Raw genomic sequence first — 14,076 nt, 5'->3', positions numbered from 1 at the left:
CCCCTCCCAGCCCCGGAGAAGCAGCGACACAAGCAGGAGCTGCGGCGGGACGGCAGGATCCAGCCCTGCGGTTTTATTGAATGTGTTGTCCCCCGGGCACGCAGGTCCCACAGCGCGGGACACCCGGGGGGGCCTCATTCATCCCAGGGGCTCTTGTCAGTGTCGATGGACATGCAGTTGTACACGGCGTAGCGCAGCAGCTCCTCGCAGACCTTGGCCCTGGGTTGGGACACACTGGGTCATCACGGTTGTGCCCGGCGTTGAGAGCCCCACCCTTCCCTCTCCAAACACACCCAAATGTCCTCTGGGGCAGGACCGAGGTGGCCTAGGAGAGGACCCCAATTCCAGCCCCAGGGATAGGGGAGTGTCCCCATCTCCTGTACCCAGCTTAACTCACGAGGAATAGCAGGGCAAGTAGAAGGTACAGGAGCACGTGGAGGCCTGTGGCATCAAGTCCAATGCATCCGAGCTTGGGAGAAAGGAGAGAGTCAGACCCTGACCTGGAGCAAGGACCCCAGCATGCCACAGGGACGCCAGCCCAGGATGGACTCACTCTGTTCTTCCTGGGTAGACAGTTATCTGAACTGGGAGGCGGCTCCGGCCAGTGACGAACTTGAGGAAGCGGCTGAGATCCTCTGAGGGATAAGGAAAGGGCTCAAGTCTCAGGGACAAGGACAGGCCCTGTGCTGTTGTCATGGGAGGGTCTGCCCTTGCAGTGGTGTTGAAGGAGCATAGGGCAAAGCTAAGGGATGCTCTCAGCATCCTGGGAAAGGCCAGGCAGGATGGCACCAGCTGACTCCCAGGGAAGCACCTGATGAGTGTCCCCGGAGCACAGGGCAGTGGGAACACTATCCCCTGGCCCACCCTGCTGCACATGAAGAGCCAGGAAATGTTTGGGTTACTCACCACTGGTGAAGTTGTTGAGTGCTTCCAAGAAGTCCTGGACACGGGTGTCGTCAGCAGGAAAGTCCTCAAATACGACTGCAACAAAGAATACACAACAGCTTTGTTAGAAACTACCAGCAAAGCAAATTAACATGGGGCATGCCCATCCTGACAGAGAAGAGTCAGGAGAGGGAGAGACCCTCTGCTCTCAGTGAGCCCCTGCAAGCCTCTGGTACCCAAAGGTGAGTGGAGAAATGATAGTCCCAGTTTGCAGGGTGGCCATTCGCCTCTGCCCAGAGCAACCAAAGACCAGAGGGACCAGAGTGGAAACTGATGTGGTTTGCAACTAAACCTGAAGCATCCTTATCCAGCATGCCTCTGGCTCATCCTCCCCCAGGCACACCACAACCAGGGACTCAGCATGGGGCAGGATGCGTGCACAGGACACTATCGGGGGGTCCCTGCCCCCACGGGAGCTGGGAGCAGCTTTGGGCTGGCCCTGGCACTTACTGAACCTCCGCAGTTCAGTCACTGTGATGTCAGGATCCCCACAGATCTTCTTCTCCAGCTGCTGCCAGGTGAGCAGGTCCAGAACAGGCTGGGGCACCACGCGGAGCAGTCCAGCACGCAGGGCTGTGATCTGCAGGGAGCACAAGAGGGGTCCCGAGTCACCATGACAGCTCTGATGCCATGCTTTGGGGGGCAAGGACTGCAGGACCCCAAAGCGGGTTCCCAGGGCTCATGGACATCCTGGGCATGGGATGCACAGAGGAACCACAGCTGGAACTGGTTCGGGGGACACATTTTTTAAGCCGCCCACCCTACAGGTACAAGGAGGGCTTGCCACAGGAGCTGGGCTCCCTTGCAGCCACATTGGCCCTGGGGACAGCGTTACCTGCTCCTTGCTCTCCTCCAGCCGGGCCTTCTGCACCAGGCGGATGAACTCCTTGCGGTCCTCGTAGCGCACCACGGTGCTGCTGCCGTTGGGGATCAGCTCCACCACGCGCTGGTCACTCAGCACCGTGGTGTAGGTCAGCTCTCGGCCAAACATGAACTCAAAGGCTTCTCTATCCACCTCCTCCAGCATCTCTAACAGCCTCACCTGCAAGCCCAACAGGCAAAGGCCATCATGGTGGAGCCAGAGCAGCCATGGGAGCATACAACACATCCCTGCTGGCCCCTGGCCCCACTCACCAGCTCTAAGTCCACAGCAGCAAAGTCCTTGCTCCAGCTGACCTCCTCCCCTGCCAGCTGCTTCCACACCAGTGCTGGGAGAGCCAGGATCTGCCAGACGGAGCAGAGACAGGAGTCCTCTGTGTCCCTCCTTCATCCAAGCAGGGCAGCCCCTCCTCCCAAGAAAGCACGGCAGCCTGTCCTCCCAAGACATGGTAGCCCCCACCAAGACCCTGAGCCAACCATGGAGGCTCTGCCATGCTCACCAGAAACTCCTTGCTCCTCAGGGCTGCTCCCATCAGCTGCCCGATCCACTCATACTTGGGGAAGTCCTTGCACGAGGGGTTGGGGACATACATGTCCCTGGCATTGCTGCTGCTGTTACCCTGCAAGATAGAGGCTCAGGACCCACGGCTATTGATGTGACCAGCCCAGTGCAGTCTCTCCCTGCAGCCTCCTTCTCCACCACCCCTCTGCCTGCCCTCCAGGACATCTCCACCACTCGCATACAAGCACAGTCCCCCCAGCCAAAAGTCCTGCAAGCACTAAGATAGGACTAACACCCCAAAAGGCTGCAGGCTCTGCTGGATGCCCCCCTGGGGCTGGGACAGGCAGCCAGTGGGGTGCCAAACCTGGTTGGAGGCGCGCACGAAGAAGGGAAGGGGAACAGGGACGTCGCCTGAGCTGGGACACAGCTCCTCTGACACGTCCGACAGGCTGTCCCGAAAACCACCGCCTGCAATGGGGGCAGAAGCTGCTTAATGCCTGACACAGCCAGGGCCAGAGACTGAGCAGCAGGATCTGGCCAAGCCACCCCCACTTCATGGGGCAGTGCTGGGGCCCTAAGGGAGATGCAAGGACCACCCCAGGTGTGTGGAGCAGGGTTGTCTCTCACAGAGCAACTGTGCATTGGCAACCCTGTGCATTGAGCTGCCCCCAGTGTGAGAAAGCTCTGAGGGGAGAACTCTCACCATTGTCAATGATGCCCTCAGTGATGAAATCACACTCCCACCACTGGCTGTAGCTCGAGGGCCACCTGCAGGAAAGCACATCCCTCCTAGAGATCCTAGAGAGAGCCAGCAGCACCCAAGATCCCCCACACCCTACACCAGAGATGTAACAGCCCACAAATATGATGTGAAGACCTGCCTGTAGTCCAGGGGCTGATTGTTCTTGGAAGACCTGAGACTTTCATACAGCTGGAGAGGAGCAGAACAAAAAGGGGATGAGATGCCATGGGGGCAAGCAATGCTGAACTGGAAGGAATCTGGTGTGGGGCATGGCGTGGCCATACCTGGGTGAAGACCGTGTTCTTGCAGCTGGGGTCCAGCGCGGGGTTGGCGCGGTGCTCCCGGGCCAGGTGCCGGTTGATGCACAGCTTTGGTGCGGTCTGAGGGGGGTTGCTTTCCGAGGACTGGAGGCAGTGGGTGATTAGGGCTGTACTCTGTTTGCACAGCAGCAGGAATGGCTTCATGCTCTAGAAGGGGATGAGGAGGAATGGTTAGAGGCCTGATCCTCCCACCACATATCTTCTTTCCCTCTCCCCAGGTGCAGCCTCATGTCACAGGGGATGCTCAGCTTCTCTGTTCTTGCCACAATGCCCAGCATGGCAGCTCCCAGCAGGACCCCTAGGCCGATCCGTCCTCATCAGATCAAGAGGGACACGTCCGAGGCTCACGGAAACCAGCCAAGCTCATGATGAGATGCTTCTACTGGCACCATTCCAGGGGAGCCCAGCAAATGCTCACCCTGAATACACTGAAGGCACCAATGCTGTCCTCAGAGAGGGGGATCAGGTAATGCAGGACACTGTCCAGGAGCTGGACAAACCTGGAGACCAGAGAGAAGCAGCATGAGGATGCAAGGGTGTTAGTGGATGTGCAGAACCCAGCACACTTGTGGCATTTCACCACAGACAGCCCCAGGCACCGAACCTGGGCAGTGTGCACCCTGCATGTGGGTTTCCTCCAGCCCACACAGGGACACCTGCACAGCAAGCGGAGCACCCAAACAGCACCCTCTGGCCAAGCACTTTCTTTTGTTCCCCTCAAGGAAAAGCTGCAAACGAGGGCAGCCCAGCTCCTGCTGCAGCACTGTGGCTGAACCACTGCAGAGGGTCTTTGTGTGGGGTCACTGCTGACCCCAACCTGGGGCTGCCCGACAGGCAGTGGGGTGGAATACTCCAAGTGATGCAGATCCCTTTCAGTCCATGCTACTGCCATGCTCTCCAGGAAGCATCCATGTTTGGATGGGAAGCAGTAAGCCAAAGGAACACACAGGAAAGGATCTGGCAGACTTGAAGCAAGACACATGCAACCCCCAGCTAGAGGCCAGGGCTTGGTCCTTCTTGGGACCCAGGCCCACTGCGGGGGGACAGTGCCATCCCCACGCCATACCTCTGAATGATCATGGCCCGCCGGTACAGCACGTCGGTGTCCACCCCTTCCAGGAGAGGGTAGCGCACCAGATGGGCTGGCTGGAACATGTCACTGTTAAGGATCAGGTCCCACTCCCAGAAGGACTTGATCTTAATCCCTCGCAGGCGGACATTGTACCCTCGTTCTGCCGAGAAAGGACAGTGATGCTGTGTGTGTGGCTGAAGCTGTGTGGCCAGCACAGCTCAGATGCTGCAACTGGGCGTAAGGAGCACCCAGCACCAGCAGCATCCCAAAATAAGCTCATTCCCCAGCCTTTCCTCCAAGGGATCCCAAAAAGCTCCTGGTGCGCCAGGAAGAGCCACAAGTGCTGGGTCTGGCTGCAGCTTTAGGGCCAGGCTGGGCTGGCAGCCCCAGCCCTGCAGGGCAGGCTCACCCCGGCACTCCAGGATACGGATCTCCAGCACCGGCACGTGGGTCTTCATGTCACGGAGGATGCAGACATTCTGGTAGCTGTTCCTGCACACAGCACGGAGGGAGATGGCAGAGCCACAAGGCACAATTGCTGGCGAGGTGACCAGCAAGGCGCTGGCCACTCCAGCTCCTCGGCTGAGGATGCCCTGCTACCCATGGCAAAACCCCCCTGCCTCACTGGGGCTGCAGCAGGAGGGGACCAAGAGGAGAGGAGAGGCTGTCAGAGGCACAGAGGAGTCCTGAAGAAGGTGGAAGCCACATCGAAAGAGCCAGAAAGGACCATAAATTCAAAGCAGAACAGAAAGGCAAGATGACCAAGAGCACATTGCTGTTCCCAGGGGTTCCTGGCATCTTCCTATGGTACAATCATCCTTCAAGTCGAGCTGGTCACACAAGGGTGATGTGTTTTGGAGGAAACAGGGATTTGTGGAGATGAACAATTTGCTAAGTTATTCACTTGTGTTTCCAAAGCCTTTGGCAAGGTCCCATCAAAGGCCTATGGGTGTGTGGGGAGAAAACACTGCAACTGCCCAAAGACAGTGAGGAATTGGGTCCTGACACCAGGAAAGAGACCTTGGCAGTCTTGTGGATAGTTCTTCAAAGACAAATCTTACTGCTCAGCCTAAAAAAGGCAAATAGGCAAGTCTTGAGGAAGGAGCAGGAGGTCTTCACAACCCCGTGTAAATGCCTCAAGAAGGGTGCTGCAGAACCAGAGCAAAGAGGGGGAAGTTAAATACTCCAGGACCTCTCAACTACAGCATGGCAGAGATGCTCAGAAAGGAGATGGTAGTGGTATGTGCTCCCAGAGGCAAGAAGAACAAAAGACTCCCGAAGACGCCAGGCAGCAGAAAACATGCTGCAGCCAAGCCACCACAGCACAGATGTGAAGGAGGAGTCGAGATGAAAGCACTCAGCTGGCATATGGAGGCAGGGGACCACCACGCTTGTGGGGACAGATGTAGCCTGCACCAAAAGCCACCATCACCACTCAGGACTGACCCCAGCCCTTTTCTTTAGCATCTGCTCAGAATGCAGAAACAGCTCCGGAGTTTTGCCCAAGGTGGACCCAGGCTGGTCCTTGATTGTTACTCACTCATTAATTAGGACAGTTCTCAGGTGCTGCAGCTTGTTCAGTGGCCCCCCATACACAGCCACCCTCCTGGGTACATAGGAATTGGCCTGCCCGTCCAGCGTCAAAGACAGCTTCCTGGAGACGAGAACAGCAAGGGACAGTGTCACCCTCCTCTCCTGAGCTGCGTGGACATAGAGATGCCCCCAGAGATGTCCTGGAGCTGGGGTCAAGGCTGTGTCTTCCTGGGGTGCATCTGGCAGCAGCTGACCCCCCACCACAACCCTGAGCCCCTGCCTGCTGCCCAGAGAAAGCTGCATTCAGGAGGAAGATGGTGCTTTATTCCCACACCCTGCCAGCCCCTGGCACAGCCACAGGGATGCCCCAAGGTCTCACTTGACAATGCTGCCTTTCTTCATGTTGAGCCGCACCCAGTGCTGCTCCGGGGCCCCGTTGCTCTCCCAGAAGGTGTATGCCTGGTTGTCAGTCAGGTGGGCTGCGACACAGTCCTCCTGCAAGAGTGCAGCAAGTGGAAGGAGGGAGCTGAGCATCCTTGGGCACACTGTGGCCACCCCAGGACAGGTCTCATGGGGCCAGAGGAGGTCAGGACTGGGCCTGCCCCTTGGTTTGCTGGGGTGGAGATGGATGGTAGTTCCCATACAGAGCAAGCTGGGCATGGCCACGGACCCTTCACAGCACCCCAGAGACACAGTGGGGTTTTGCTCCAAATGCCCAACTCCTTGCAGCTTTGCTAGAGCAGCAAAGCCACACCCCACCATCCTCTGTCCCTCTTGGAGGGGACAGCCACAGTCTCCACTCCTCCCCACAGCTGCGGTGATGCTTCTGTGTCTCATGCTGACTTTAAGCCAGGGAGGAGCTCTGCTACGCACCGTCTGTGAGGAGACCTCAACGCTGATGAGGTGCTCCTTGCTGCAGTCCCCACACTGCTGCTGCCTCTCTCTGTGATCGTACAGGAAGCGTCCCAGCTCCATGTCTCGCTCATAGCTCCAGCCTGGGGGCACGGACCTGCATGCGGGCTCCGGGTTAATGGGATGGGGAGACCAGGCTGCCCCCCAGACCTGTCCACCAGCACTGTGTAGTTGCCCCAGTTCCGACAGGCCACAGTATCTTGTGGTCACCACACTGGCATGGCACCAGGCAGCTATCCCCTCTGCAGGCAGATGGCACGGCTGTGTCTCACCACTACCATGACAGGTGTTTATGGCCACCCCAGCCCAGTGGGAATAGCACCACATGGTTGCTCTGATACACTGCAGAGCAAAGGCTATCTTTGCTTAAGCAGTTGAACTGTATTGATGTAAAAGGCATCTCATGACACCCATCCTCCCCACGCCGAAGCCTGAAGCCAGCCTTGGTCTCACATGCATGTCCAGGCCCCAGCTGGCTGTTCCTCAGGGTGCTGCAATACCGCTCTAGGAGATGCATTCATACCGGAACTTGTGCACTGCCGCCTCATCCTGGTCTATGGGTACGGGCTTCTCTCCCAGGCGCATGGAGTACATCAGGTCCACCACTTGTTCCCAGCTGGAGCAGCACCAGTGGAGGAGTCACACAAGGGAAAAGATGGGTCAGTGCTCCGTGTGCCCAAGTGTTACTGACTTAGCCTGGAGTAGAGGCAGCAGCATTGGGGGACCAGGAATGGCAGCCAGGGGCTGCAGGAACAGCTGTGGGAGGGATGAGAGTGCCCCTGCACTTGGGTGCAGACTGGGGCAGAGTGGGGAATCCAGCCTTGCACATGGACTTCTGTTTTCAAAATCAAATATGACCTCTCTCATCCTTGCATTACCTCCATGACGTCGCTCAGACCAAACCCAAGTGCCTTGAAACCACCTGACATCACCTTTATCCTGCACAAGTGCTGCCACAGGCAAGCAGAATCAGCCTACCAGGGGGCACCCTCCTGCCAACAGGGAGCTTGGCAAGGATGCGTCCCACTTGTACTGGAGGGAGTGAGGGGGGTTGTGTTGGACATGCCCAAGAGATCTGGGAAGGTTGGGTCACACACCCTCTGTAGGTAACAGCCACACGTGCCACCATCACCTACAGCCCAGCCCCCTACCCCAGGTGCAGCAGGCTGGGGCCGTACCTGCCTGCAGATTTATAATCAATCCCGAGTGCCTGATGCTGCCACTGGACGTTCTGCAGAGACTCCACTGGCACCAATTTATCTCCTCCCTCTCCAAACCTCTGCGCCAGGATCCAGCCCTCAGCCAGGTCATGGCTGCCCGTGTACTCCTCCAGCTGCTCCTGAAAGCAGAGCACAGAACCATAGATTCGTTTTAGTTGGAAAAGACCTTTAAGACCATCAAGTCCAGCCATTAACCCAGCACTGCCAAGTCCACACTAAACTCTAAGCAGCACATCCACATGTCTTCTCAATACCTCCAGGGATGGTGACTTCACCATTTCCCTGGGCAGCCTGGTCTAGTGTCTGACAACCCTTCCGGTGAAGAAATTGTTCCTAATATAGAGCCCAAACCTCCTCTGGCACAGCTGGAAGCCATTCCCTCCTGTTCTATCACTTGTGACTCGGGAGAAAGGACCGCGCCCAACCTGACTACACCCTCCTTTCAGGTAACAGAGAGAAAGCAGCTCTCCCCTCACCCTCCTTTTCTCCACGACAAACAACCCCAGTTCCCTCAAGCCGATCCTCGCAAGACCTGCGCTCGACACCCTTCGCCAGCATCGCTGCGCGTTTCTGGACACGCTCCTACACCTCAACGCCCTCCTGGCTGCCCTCAGGAGCCTCCCCCGGCCTTACCTTGCTGAGCTTGACCCAGAGCCCGGCGCCGTTGCAGTACTCCTCGACAGAGGGGCTGCAGCTGGGGCAGAGGTGGCTTCTGTGCCCACCTCAGCTCTGGGCTGGCAGCATCATCCTCCCATCCCACCAGAGGGGAAGCAGACCTGGGTTCAAAGCCGTGAGGCAGGCAGGTGCCATTTCAAGATCACCACCAAAGGAGCAAGGACCTCCAGCAAGTGGGCACCAAGCAGCCCTGCCCACTCAGCTCCCTGGCTTCACACAAAGCAGCAGGGAGGTGTGGCCCATGGTGAGCAAGGGTATCTCCCAACCAGAGAGACATGGGCTAAGGACCAGCCCCAACCCTGGTGGGGGCACCATGGAGACAGAAGCACACTCAGGAGAACTAGGAAAGTGCCTGAATCATGGGAACATGGACCCTTTTGTTGGGGCAAAAGAAAGCACAGCACTCAACAACTACCTGGAAGGAGGTTGGAACCGGGGGGGGTCGGTCTCTTCTCCCAAGTAACAAGTGATAAACAGGAGGGAATGGCTTCCAGCTGTGCCAGGGGAAGTTCAGGTTGGATATTAGGAAAAACCTCTTCACTGGAAAAGTTTTCAGGCGCTGGACCAGGCTGCCCAGGGAAGTGGTGGAGTCACCATCCCTGGAGGTATTGAAAAGATGCGTAGATCTTGTACTTAGGAACATGGTTTAGTGGTGGACTTGGCAGTGCTGGGTTAACAGCTGGACTTGATTATCCTAAAGGTCTTTTCCAATCAAAACGATTCTATGATTCTTTTCCCCTTACAGGCCATGGTAGCCCTTGCTCCATAGCAGAGCAGATGTGGGGCCACTGTCACCCCCCTTTGCTAAGATGTGGCTGTTACCTCCATGTTGGGCTGGCTGTCCCCAGAAGGAGTTGACCCAGGTCACCTGCATCCCCTCACCCTGCAGCTGCAGACTCTGTTCCTTCCTGATCCCTAAGGTCCCCATCCCTGCCTGAATCCCTAGAAGCAGAGAGGGATTGCCTGTAGGGTCAAGACTACATCTCCAGCAGGGATAGAGAAAAGGGTGAAGGAGGCATTCTGCTATGCAGCTCCTGGCTGTCTGGGGGATGGCCCCAGGTAGGCTCATAGGGGAGGATGACAAGATTCTCTGCCCAGGACCAGCTTTCTCCCAGCCAGCTGTGACATCCTGGCAGCAGGAACAAGGCCATGCCGCCCTGCAGGACTTGACCACCCCAGAATACTGGCCATGCATCACCCCATGTCTCATCTGCCAGTCACATACCATGGTGAGGCGGTGGCGGAGCAACTCAGCCCCACCCCACCCTACCTGAATTCTTCCAGGTTGGGCACAAAGACCTGTGTTCAGGCGGCAAAGCTCAAAGGTCCTTGCACAGCACCAGCTGACTCTCCTGGCAGGTCAGAGTCCAGCTCCATCCCTGCAAAGGCACAGTGCAAAGAGAGCTCTGACAGCTGTCACCCCTGCAGCATTATCTACTGAACAGGCGTGACTGCCCCTGCTGCAGCAATGGGCACTGGCCTCCCCAGGAGCAAAGTGCCCTGAACCACGGTTTGAGAGAAATGCAAACTTCTGCCTTGCTCCTAAATACAGACACTGCAGCCAGGAGCATCCCGTGCCCTCCCTCCCCAGCCACATCACTCTACGAAAGTGGTCGCGGAGCTGCTGAAAAGGGCTGGGCCAGTCAATACTGAACCACTTCTGAGACACTACTTTGTGTGCAAAGGGTAGCACAGGGCCAGTTTCTGCTTCTCCTCCAGTTGCCTCTTATGACACCAGTCTCCATCCCTGCTTAATCCAACAGGAGGATGCAGGAGCCTCAACCAGACCACACAAACCCTCAGGAAGGCCAGGAGTAGTTCAGTTTATTCACTTTATTTTAGAACCTACATGAGGTAGGGACAGATAGATTCTGTCAAACTATTTATAGCTTGTCATACTCCAGGGTATTAGTAGAATAACGAGAACAGCTTGACTACATGTGTGTTGTTAATCACCTGAAGGTATTCTACAAACAATTTTGCATGCTGAAGTCAGGAGAGAGTGAGTGGTTACTCAGAGCCATCACAGCATCAGTCCCTCCCTCAGCTCATCTCCACCCACCTTGTAAACCCTCAGCTTTGGCACACATAGATGCCTCCTCCTCTCAGCAGCACAGGGGCACCTGCACCCTCCTCAGGATGGCACTGACTTGAAAACTGATCTCAACCAACCACAAACTGGGTAACCCCAAGGGGATGTGCAGCCTCTGGTTCCTGGTGCTCAGGAGGGCTCCTTCATCCCCAGGCCATGCTTAGCAGGAGGCTGAGGCAGAGGCACTTGACTCATGTCTTGTCAAACATGGTAGGAGGCAGCTCCTACCCACAGCTTCAGAGATCAGAGAAGGAATGTGACCCAGCACTGAAATAACACCTGCTTTGGGCCTCTGAGAATGGCCAGAGCGCTTCCAGGCTGACCTTTTCCACAATTCACTGAGATGTCACAGCAGAAATTCAGTTGGCAGTTGGTTTTGAAGCACCACAGACAAGACAGAGGACAAGCACACCTCTGCACAGCAAACTCAACAGCATGGTCTGTAGGTTATCTTGGCATCTTTGCTCATCAGCCACACTTGTCCAGACCCTCTGACCAGGAGCTAAATGTGTTACAGTAAACCTACCATGATTTTTCCCAGGTGGCACAGCTTGAACATGTATTGTGAGTTTTATAATAATAAGTATCAGCCTTTATGATCATGTAGCCTGAGCATATCAGCCTTTATGAATTATTCCTTCTCCAGTTCTAATTAAAGGCAACATTTAAATATGGACCTTGAGTGTCATTTCACTTTTATCCAACCAAGGGGATTAATGAATCAGTTACCTTCTATCTGTGGGGCAGGAGTTAACACCTGTCCATTCCCACAGGTGACATGAGCTCATCTGCCACCAAAGACTAGGGCCATTTTATCCATTCTGCCCTGAGCCACTTATCAACCAACTGTCCCCTGTCCAGCAGTAAAGCACCAGAGAGGTGCTTTTCTTGCTACTTCTAGTTTTTCTCAGTAAATACTGTGACCTCCTGCCGATTTCCATTAGAGACAGGTAGGCAAGGAAAAGCAGGATGGATTCCACCCAAATGTCAGTAGCCAGAAAGGATCTAGGATGGCTCTTTTCAGGTCCCACCTTGATGCTGAAGACTCCTTCACCAACACTCCTGCCTGAGGCCAAGACAGCAGATCAAAGTCCTTTCATCAGCTCGCTCATGCCTATTTAAAACATACACCCTGGGAAGTGACTCAGCCACCAGCACGAAAAGGTATCAGCACTGGCTTTGCTCCTACCCACAGTGGTCATTAAAATCAGCCACAAAGCCATCCAGCTCCATTCTGAGATAACTCTAGGATTTACTAAAACCCTTCTCCAGCAGATGGGACTTCACATGCACCCAGCTAAGCATGGAAGGCTCTGCTGCAGGCAAGGGCTGACAGAAACAGCTTCCCTGCTCATCCCATGCTCCTTCCACTCACTGCAATGGCAGCATGTGCTCATTCCTGGCCCTGCATTCCTTTTACCCTAAACCCCCTCAGCAGGTCTGGGAATACAGCAGTTTTGAAGGAAACTGGTGAAGGGAGCGACTTGGTTTACAACTGGACATGATTTCTAGATGACAGACTCCTTCAACAGAGAAGAAAAAGTCATGAAGCATTAAGAGAGGATAAATGTTAACTCACAGCATTAGAGCCACTTCAATGAAGGCCCAGTGACTCTGTGGCTCTTAGTAGTTGTGGTCCAACAGACCACACAGGCTGAAGATAGAGCTGGGGATGTAACAGTGGACTGACATCTGGTAGCTCACAGTGCTAGGCAATGACAAGCCCTTCCCAAGGCTGGGAAGATCAAGGAACATTTACAATGGTCTTGAAGTTGTAAAGCTTTCATTGGCCACTCCTTGCTCACACACTGTGTGTCCATCTGCTCGAGAAGCTCCAACCCTTGGTAACCACAGTCTCTCCACTCCCCTGGGGCAAAGGCTTTCCCTGGCTACCCGAAACATCTACCTGCCTCTGTGTGGCAGAGGGATGCAGAGCCTGGCATCACTATGCCCACTACTGCTCCAACCTCTGCTGTCTGGGAGAAGAGCTTGGCCAGCCTACACATCTCTGGGAGAAATAGATTAGTTGTAATACTACCTTCTGGGACAAAACCAAGCCTCAATGAGCCTGGGAACAGCTGTCAGGCCACAAGCATGCTTGATGCAGGACTGAAGCTTACAGAGCAGGTGGGAAGTAGACAGTTCCCACCTCCTGTAGGGGACCAACAGTTGCTGCTATGCAAGGGGTGCAAGGGAACAACTCGTGGTCACAGGAAGTGGGATTTTGCCTGAAGGAAAGGACTCCCGTGCTTTTACAAACAGCACTCCCAGTCCTGCTGTGCAGGTCTGTCGTGACACCTGGTGGCCAGAAGCACCCCTGCAGCACCAGTCGGCCCAATATCTTCCTAAACCTAGACGAATTATCTCGTTTTGACTGACCCAGGTGAAAGCAAAAACGAGGCATTGGAATGTGGTCAGGACACTCAGGCTAGAACACAATGAGCATCTCTGAGATGTCAGCAGCAGCTCACAGTTCTGTCCTGTGCTTTAATCTGCTGTGCAGCTTTGTGGCTCTACCCACTTGTGTTTGGAGCACAGCACATCCTGGGAGAAGCGAGTTGTGGAGATGCAACAAGGACACATGTAAAAGCAACTCCTTACAGAAGCCTACCAGACCCTTCTGATGGATGAGGACTGGGCCAGGGTTTCATTACTACAATCACATTTACACTCCGACCTAGCTCCGACTCTGCTGAAGATCTGAACTTCCATGTCCAAAGAGGTGCTGGTGACCACTGCTGGGAACCAGGCTTCACACCTATATATTTATTATATATACACATCCTGGGAGGATAAGGGAGCTCTTCCCACTGCACAGTTCTGTCGAATGATTGTCCATGCTGTTTGGTCAGGCTGCAACATCACTCTTCCCAGGGACTCATATCTGTGTCAATGGCCACACAGTTATAGGCAGCATAGCGCAACTTCTCTTCACACACCTTGGCTCTAGGGAGGGCAGAAGTGGGGAGAAAGGAAAAAAAAAAAGACAAGGAGGCATTGCTGCATTTTCTAGCTGAGAGGACAAGATACTTAGTGAGATGAAGGTTATGCTCCACCAGCTGCTCACAGAGAGAATCACAGCAGCCATGTGATACAGGCAGGCAGACGGAAGTGTGGCAAAGGAATGGGGGCCTATGGGTCAACACCAAGGTTAAGAAGAGAGAGACACAGTCCCTCCAATGTA

At 55.2% G+C, this 14,076-nt stretch overlaps 2 protein-coding genes across 2 annotated transcripts in view; both read right to left on the bottom strand.

Moving 5' to 3' along the window:
• Positions 1 to 134: 134 nt before the first annotated feature.
• Positions 135 to 13,604, bottom strand: LOC104396804 (E3 ubiquitin-protein ligase HECTD3-like). The gene is made up of 22 exons (XM_010006701.1): positions 13,570 to 13,604; positions 8,759 to 8,819; positions 8,084 to 8,244; positions 7,429 to 7,521; positions 6,867 to 7,002; positions 6,373 to 6,488; positions 6,001 to 6,114; positions 4,870 to 4,952; positions 4,455 to 4,620; positions 3,807 to 3,888; positions 3,353 to 3,535; positions 3,208 to 3,257; positions 3,030 to 3,094; positions 2,691 to 2,794; positions 2,325 to 2,444; positions 2,080 to 2,169; positions 1,781 to 1,987; positions 1,396 to 1,525; positions 907 to 981; positions 554 to 635; positions 398 to 469; positions 135 to 219 (listed from the first exon to the last, which is right to left on the bottom strand). The coding sequence occupies exons 1-22, from the start codon at positions 13,602 to 13,604 to the stop codon at positions 135 to 137; spliced, it is 2,310 nt and encodes a 769-aa protein (XP_010005003.1).
• A 39-nt stretch (positions 13,605 to 13,643) lies between these two features.
• HECTD3 (HECT domain containing E3 ubiquitin protein ligase 3) overlaps positions 13,644 to 14,076 on the bottom strand; it is a 14,233-nt gene continuing 13,800 nt past the window's right edge. Inside the window, exon 21 of the mRNA XM_010006700.1 lies at positions 13,644 to 13,838. Coding sequence (XP_010005002.1) covers positions 13,754 to 13,838 — 85 coding nt within the window. The 3' untranslated portion in view covers positions 13,644 to 13,753. The remainder of the gene's footprint in view (positions 13,839 to 14,076) is intronic.

The sequence above is a fragment of the Chaetura pelagica genome, unplaced genomic scaffold (assembly GCF_000747805.2).
Source record: "Chaetura pelagica isolate M959 unplaced genomic scaffold, ChaPel_1.0 scaffold69, whole genome shotgun sequence".
NCBI classification, from domain to species: domain Eukaryota; kingdom Metazoa; phylum Chordata; class Aves; order Apodiformes; family Apodidae; genus Chaetura; species Chaetura pelagica.
This window is presented reverse-complemented; position numbering and strand designations above follow the sequence as displayed.

Bases quoted from the DNA above. Each gene is read 5' to 3' on its own strand.
- LOC104396804 (XM_010006701.1), bottom strand. From the start codon at position 13,604: ATGGAAGTTCAGATCTTCAGCAGAGTCGGAGCTAG. The intron at 4,953-6,000 runs GTGAGTAACAAT...TGCTGTGTGCAG, and splicing joins AGAACTGTCCTAATTAATGA to GAACAGCTACCAGAATGTCT. The intron at 2,795-3,029 runs GTGAGAGTTCTC...CCCCCATTGCAG, and splicing joins TGAGGGCATCATTGACAATG to GCGGTGGTTTTCGGGACAGC.